The sequence below is a fragment of the Eptesicus fuscus genome, chromosome 21 (assembly GCF_027574615.1).
Source record: "Eptesicus fuscus isolate TK198812 chromosome 21, DD_ASM_mEF_20220401, whole genome shotgun sequence".
NCBI classification, from domain to species: domain Eukaryota; kingdom Metazoa; phylum Chordata; class Mammalia; order Chiroptera; family Vespertilionidae; genus Eptesicus; species Eptesicus fuscus.
This window is the reverse complement of record NC_072493.1, coordinates 44212404-44219846: the sequence shown is the minus strand read 5'-3', so window position 1 is coordinate 44219846 and position 7443 is coordinate 44212404. Positions and strand designations below refer to the sequence as shown.

At 56.4% G+C, this 7443-nt stretch overlaps 1 protein-coding gene across 1 annotated transcript; it reads left to right on the top strand.

The window, feature by feature from the left end:
• Positions 1-987: 987 nt before the first annotated feature.
• LOC103297599 (kallikrein-7-like) lies at positions 988-5585 on the top strand. Its single transcript, XM_008154313.3, has 6 exons — positions 988-1032; positions 1677-1804; positions 2254-2407; positions 2551-2798; positions 3083-3219; positions 4863-5585. The coding sequence occupies exons 2-6, from the start codon at positions 1732-1734 to the stop codon at positions 5016-5018; spliced, it is 768 nt and encodes a 255-aa protein (XP_008152535.2). The 5' UTR covers positions 988-1032; positions 1677-1731; the 3' UTR covers positions 5019-5585.
• The last annotated feature ends 1858 nt before the right edge of the window (positions 5586-7443 follow it).

The window sequence follows — 7443 nt, the reverse complement described above, 5'->3', positions numbered from 1 at the left end:
CAAGGTCTCCGCCCAGTGGAACAAGAGGCTCTGTGAGGGAATTTCTCTGTTTTGCTGATGCTGTGTCCTCAGAGGCCAGGATAGTTTCTGGCTCAGAGTAAACGCACGGTGGATTTTTTTATTTTTATTTTTTTGAATGAATGAATGCAGTGAGCAAAGATAAGATTATACAAAGAAATCCATCCCACTTTATTATAATGAAAACTATTCGAATGTACTTCAACGTGAAGCAGATCACGTGAATCGGAATAATTCTGCAATGTGCAACATTATGCAACCGTATAAAGAAAGCAGAAACAAATGCACTAAGAGGGGAAATGTTCCCTGGAGGATCTTTCATAGAGTAAAATAAAAGTTTGCATGAGACAGTACTCAGTACAGGTATCTTTGTTAACAAATGCATAGTAGGTGTAGCAATCAATGTGTAATATCAGGCGCAGACCAAGTGATAGCAGTGAGCATTTAGTGGGGTGGAGTCGCGAGAGCCTGCCCTTTCTCATTCGTACCCCTCTATTAGGGTTGGCGCTGGGTTCAGGCTCAAAGATGCGTCTGGGATTCTGCCTAGACCAGTTCCCCCAGGCTGAGCAGAGTGAGGGTGTGGGGTCTAGGCCACCCCTGAGAGGGGGCGAGGGCAAGAACAATGGCCACATTGAAGGACCCAGGACACAGTCCATTCCTGAGCCCTGCAGCTCCTGCCCCTCCGCGCGCCCGCACCTGGTCCCTCCCTGGGTAGCTGCCACCAGGGCCAGAATGTGCGGGGGTGAACCGGCTGGGTACCGCCCCCACACAGCCTCGGGAGGGAGGCTAGGGTGGAGACCGGGCAGGCCTATTGCTTTAGCTGCCTCAGGGGTTCCAGATAACCGCAAATTCAGGAAGGGGGTGTCTCAGAGCTGGCTCCACCTGCACCCAAGGAGCCTGGGTGCGGGGCGGGGGCGGGTGTGCTATAAGAGGGCCGCCCTGCACAGGGCTGGACAAGCTTGGCTCCCAACCTAGTCTAGAGCCCAGATCAGATCAGATCAGATCCACCGACAGGTGAGAAGGGGCCTTTCAGGGGCAGGAGGTGAGGCTGGCCCGACAGCTGACTCCTGAGGGGAGGGGCGCAGGGGGGTGTGGAGTCCTGGTTCTGAGAGATGAGAAGCTGGAGGTAGAATTTTGTGTCCCTTAGAGAAAAGGAACAGGGGTACAGACTTACAAACGGGGAGGGATGGGAGGCCAGAGTCCTAGGTCCCCAGAGGAAGGGATTCTGGGGGCCTAAAGCCTGAGCTGGAGGGAAGATGCGGCAGGAGAGCAAGGTTTTTGAGTCTAAGGCAGGAAAGGAGGCTGAGGGGCAGGGCTCCTGGGTCTGAGGGAGGAGGCAGGTGCAGACTAGGGATCTTAGGTCTGAGTGGGGTAGGGGAGGGTTGTGGAAACTGGGGCTCCTGGGTCTGAGGGAGACGGTGGGTGGCGACTAGGGCTCCTGGGTCTGAGGGAGGAGGTGGGTGGAGACTGGGGCTCCTGGGTCTGAGGGAGAAGGTGGCTGCAGACTGGGGCTCCTGGGTCTGAGGGAGAAGGTGGGTGCAGACTGGGGCTCCTGGGTCTGAGGGAGAAGGTGGCTGCAGACTGGAGCTCCTGGGTCTGAGCGAAGAGGAGGGACCTGGAGACCAGGAGTCCCGCTCCTGAACTCTCTGTCATTCCAGCCCCAGCAGAAGAGGCCGTTCCTCTGTGGCAGCCACAGAGGCTCACACAGGACACATGGCAGGTCCCCTGCTCCCAACCCTGCTGCTCCTACTGCTGTCCTTAGCCCTGGGATCTGCTAGACAAGCAGGTGAGGACCAGCCTGGGAGTCCTGACCTTGACCCTGGGCCTCACAGTCCCCCACCTCCCCTCTCCAGGGCCCTCTCTCTCCAAGGAGCCCCTGAGTCAGGACCCTCCCCTGCAGCAGCCTCCTCCCATGGAGACACCACCCCTGGGCTGTGGCCCCTTCCTTCCTGCTCCCTCCTGACTCCTGGGCTCTGGGTGCCCTCCAGGCTGCTTCCTGCCCTCCGTGTCTCTCTCATCAGATGCTGGGGTGGCCTCGAACCAGCTGCTGCCCTGGGTTTCTGAGCAGGCTCCCCCCATCTCTCTCCGTCTCCGTCTGCAGCTGTCTCTGCCCTGTGCTCCGTGCCTGCCTCTGCCCTTCTCCACGCCTCTCTGTCTGTCTCTGCACATCCCTCAGTGACTCCTCAGCTTGGCCAGGAGGCGTGCTACCCAGTTGTTCTCGGTGTCTCTCTCCAGAAAAGAATTCGGGGGACCGGATTATCGACGGAGTTCCATGCCCAAGAGCTTCCCACCCCTGGCAGGTGGCCCTGCTCAAAGGCAATCAGCTGCACTGTGGCGGCGTGCTGGTCAACGAGGAGTGGGTGGTCACCGCCGCCCACTGCCAGATGAGGTCCGTGGCTGGGAGCCCGAGCGTCTCCAGCACTCCCTCTGGGTCCCTGACCCCTCATCTCTGCACCCCTGTTCCCCTCTCTCTGAGCCCCAGCCCTCTCTCTCAGGGGCCCGGCCTCTCTCTGAATGTCTCTCTTCTCCCAGTGACTACAACGTGTACATGGGCAGTTTTCGGCTGAACAGTAGGAGAGGCCAGAAGATCAAGGCCACGCAGTCATTCGTCCACCCCAACTACTCCACACAGACCCACGAGAATGACATCATGCTGGTGAAGCTGAGCGAGCCCGCCCAGCTGTCGTCGGCCGTGAAGAAAGTCAACCTGCCCACCCAATGCGATCCGCCCGGGACCCCCTGTATGGTTTCTGGCTGGGGCACCATCACCAGCCCCGACGGTGAGGCTGCTCGGTGACCTCAGAGCACTGCCCATCGGCCCCTCTTCCCTTGGACCCAGGAGTTTAGGTCCTAGGTCCTTGTCTCCTGTCCCCCCCTCCCCACCCCCCCACCCCTCCGACCAACCCAGGAGACCAGAAAGCATGGCCCCTTTTCACGTCTATAGTACTGAGCCCCACAGCCCCTTCTTAGGTCCAGGGCCAGGGCCCACCCCTTCTCCCATGAGCACCCATGGCTCTCCAGGTCCACACCTCTGACTGGCCTGTACTGCCCGCCTCCTCAACAGTGACCTTCCCGTCGCAGCTCATGTGCACAAACATCAGGCTCATCTCCTCCCAGAACTGCAAGAGGATTTACAAGGACCTGCTGGGAAAATCCATGGTGTGTGCCGGTGAACCCAACTCGAAGACCAACGCCTGCAATGTGAGACCCCCTCCCCCCCCGCCCCCCGCTGCCACCCTTCCCTCCCTGGCCCTGCTTCCTCTCAGCCCAGAGTCTGGGGGCCCGACCCTGGTGCCGAACCACCTGTAGCACACTTCACCGTCCCGCTTTCCTGGCTCTCTCTACCCAGTTCTCTGCGTAGGGCTTGAGTGGGGGCCCATGGGGGCTGGTGTGGCCCGGGGGCTGGGCACAAAGTTGAAGGGAACGGACTGACGGTGAGAAAATGGGGGTGGGGCGTGGGGAAGGGGAGTGAGGCAGTGGCTTCAAGCACCAACTTTCAGGGGGCACCGCACACTCAGTGGCCAAGATCAATCCTATTCTAGTGCAATATTTTTTTAACTCATTGCAAAAGTCCTTGATGGGCAAAAATGTCGGAATTTTCAGTAAAGACCCATGTTCGACCCAATTTTCCATTTGCCTCTCGGCTTCCGTTTGGTTCGGCAGAGCATGGTACTGTCCTCAGTTATCTGAAATTGGGATAAACTGATTGTCACAGCTGTGTGTGTTTTTCTTCATATTAAATGTGATTCTCAAAGCATTGCACTAAAAATATTATTTATTGCCATCACTGAGATTTCCTGCCAGAGCTTATGTCTCATTCACCTCACCTGGGTCCTGCCTGGGAAAGAAGGAGCCCCTCCCTCCTCTTTGTCCCCCCTCCCTCCTCTGTGTCCCCCCTTCTCCGTCTCTGTAACCTCATCGCGGTCTCTGAGAATCATCTCTCCTCACACCTCATATCATTTACTTGTTTACGTTTGTGTTCCTTCTGTGTTGGGATCTCTCTCTCTCTCTCTCTCTCTCTCTCTCTCTCTCTCTCTCTCTCATGTTCTGCCTCGGTCAATCTCTTCATTTCTTCCATTTCTTCCACCTCTGCCTTTTTTCCCACCCCAAAATGTCTGCTTCTCTATCCCCCTCCTTCTTCCCTACCTCTCTCTCTGTTTCTCTTTGTCTCTTTGCCTCTTAGCACCTCCACTATCTTTGCTCACATTTGCTTTCAGAGGCAGGGGGATGTGTGTGTTAGGCAGAGGGGTGATAGGACAGGGCTGTGTGTCCTAAAGCATGGGGGTCCTCCTTGCCCCCACGGAAGGACTGATTCAAGAATGTGCAAGGTGTGCGGGGACACAGAGCCCCACACTCAGGGGCAGGCCCACACTTGCTTTAAACTCTTGTGGCTGTTTTGAAACTCATCTCTTTGCTCCAGGTGGTCTTCATTTTAATTTTGCACTTGACCCTGTGGATTAGGTCATTGGTTCTGTTCCTGGTTCCCAGGAGTATTTTGTCCCACACTCCCAGGCAAGAGCCTGGATGGTGCATTCCCTGGAGACAATCGGCTTTCTTTTAGTGGCAGAGCAAAGAGTCCTTCACGATAGAAGCCCCGCCCCCTTCCCGTGATTGGTCCCATTGGCTGGGGGCTCAAGCCAATGTCCTCTGGCAAGATAGCATTAATTCCTGCTCTCCCATTGGTTCACAGAGACGACGAGTCTCTTCCCATTGGATAGGGTGGAAGGCAGTGGTCTGGCAGGACAAAGACTTGATAACTGTGTGTGTAGGGGGGGGCGGTGTTAATATAAGACCTCCGTGCTGGTTGCTAGGAAGCCAAAACTAATCTGCTCTCTCCCCTCCAGGGTGACTCAGGGGGACCACTGATCTGCCAAGGCACCCTGCAGGGCCTGGTGTCCTGGGGCGCGTTCCCGTGTGGCCAACCCAACAACCCCGGTGTTTACACCCAAGTCTGCAAGTTCACCGACTGGATCAATGAGACCATAAAAAACAACAGCTAATCTCTCCAAGCTCCCATCTCTCCAGCTCTATGCCTTGAACCGGAAACTGACAGAAACCAGGACATCCATGACCTGCAGTCATATTTGACTTCACCTTTGCTCAAAGTCATAGTAAAACCTCAACCAAAGGATACGTGTGTAAACCGATGGAAATCAAGCAAAAAAAAACACTTAAGATTTTTTAAAAAACAACAACGACAACACCACCTCCGTGCCAGCAGAGATGCCAATGAGACCAGGAGCCTCAACCACTGGAATTGTAAATTGGTCAGATATATTCGGAAGGCACTTGGGCAAGGGAGAGCAAGACCCTTACTCATCACCTTGGGTCTGGAAATTCTGGTAAAATCCGAAACGTGGAGCAAGGTTAGAATTAGTGGATTCTTTATGTAAACAATAAATACATCCGGGACAAGGATATTAATGAAGCTGCTCAGGATAATCATTATGCAGAGTTGTTCCGTGTATGCTCTCTGATGTTAAATGAAAAAGAAACATATGTATGCAATCGATCATCACCATGTAAAATGAAATATTCACAGAATAAAGAGCATGTACTAAACTGCCTGTGGACGGAGTCAGGGGTGCCTCCTTCCTTCCGTTTCCCTTTCTACAACCTGAAAAATACGGGTGGGGACCTCTGAGGGGCCAAGGTTGGCGAGAGGAGACCTTCAGAGAGGGCGACGGGAAGGGCAAGTGCATCCGATGCTGAGCCTCACCCCATCTCCTGCCCCCCAATGGCCTGGGCCGGGGGGAGGGTGTTCCTCTTTATTTCCCAGGTCTCCGTTTTCCCCACACATTAAGTGGGAGAGAGACAGACAGACAGACAGAGAAGAGAAATGAGAAGTGCCTACTTCATGAGGGTTGAAATGGATGTGAGAGTGGTTCTGAGCATCTCACAGGTGGCAAACTAGGTCAGAGGGAGGAGGCTCCACGGAGGTTATGACTGGCCCAACAAGAGCCTTCCACACGTGAGCACCCAGTGTCCCAGGTGGGAGAGAAAGATGGGGCTGGATGCCTGTGTAGGTGGGCTCCTGTTCTCAAAGAATTCAGGGAAGAGAGGACGGAGAAGGGAGGAGGAGGAGGGAGGAGTCCCCTGTGACTCAGGGCCCGGCCACACCCTGGGCCTCCAGCTATCAGAGGCTCCCTGGGCAATCATATCTCAGACTCAGTTGACAGAGGAATCTTCTCCAGCCCGGACTCAACCCTCTCACCTGTCTTTCCAGTTTTTCTCCCAGAATTCCCTCTGGCCAACATTCTCCAGATCCTTCCTCTCCTCAACTCATCTCCCTCTTGAGTCTCCCTTGGACCCCACTCTCCACCAATAGTCTGCATAGGGTAAACCAAGACCCCTCCTCCCACAAAACACAGAAGTCCATGCCCCCAGCCCCGGCCCCCCTCAGACCCAGGGGTCCAGGCCCCCAGCCCGCTCCTCCCTCAGGCCCAGGAGTCCAGACCCCCAGCCCTCCTCCCTCAGACCCAGGAGTCCAGACCCCCAGCCCCTCCTCCCTCAGGCCCAGGAGTCCAGGCCCCCAGCCCCTCCTCCCTCAGACCCAGGAGTTCAGACCCCCAGCCCCTCCTCCCTCAGGCCCAGGAGTTCAGACCCCCAGCCCCTCCTCCCTCAGACCCAGGAGTCCAGACCCCCAGCCCCTCCTCCCTCAGGCCCAGGAGTCCAGACCCCCAGCCCCTCCTCCCTCAGGCCCAGGAGTTCAGACCCCCAGCCCCTCCTCCCTCAGGCCCAGGAGTCCAGACCCCCAGCCTCTCCTCCCTCAGACCCAGGAGTTCAGACCCCCAGCCCCTCCTCCCTCAGTCCCAGGAGTTCAGACCCCCAGCCCCTCCTCCCTCAGGCCCAGGAGTTCAGACCCCCAGCCCCTCCTCCCTCAGACCCAGGAGACCAGGCCCCCAGCCCCTCCTCCCTCAGACCCAGGAGACCAGGCCCCCAGCCCCTCCTCCCTCAGGCCCAGGAGTCCAGGCCCCCAGCCCCTCCTCCCTCAGACCCAGGAGTCCAGGCCCCCAGCCCCTCCTCCCTCAGACCCAGTGGTCCAGGCCTTTGGCCTTGTCCTTCCTCTGGATCAGTGTCAAGTTGATGGGATGTCTAGGGTTTTGAGACATCCACCCCATGAAGCTCCATCAACGTCCCCTCTGTCCAGCATGCCACCCCAAATCAATATTCAAACCAAAACTTTAAAAAGTAACAAAACACGGCCATGGCCCTGAGTTTGGCTGGAGCTGCCTGGCCTTGCCTCCGCTCCTTTGCACGAGTCTGCAGGTGGGTGTCCTTGCAATGACCTCCCATAGTCCTCTTGTGGAATTCCTTAAAAACAGCTTCATTTTCCTTGGGGTAGGCAGGATAGCACAGCAGTTAAAGGCACTAACTCTAGAGACGGGGCTTTGTGCGTTCCAACCCCAGGTCTGGCTCCTGTAA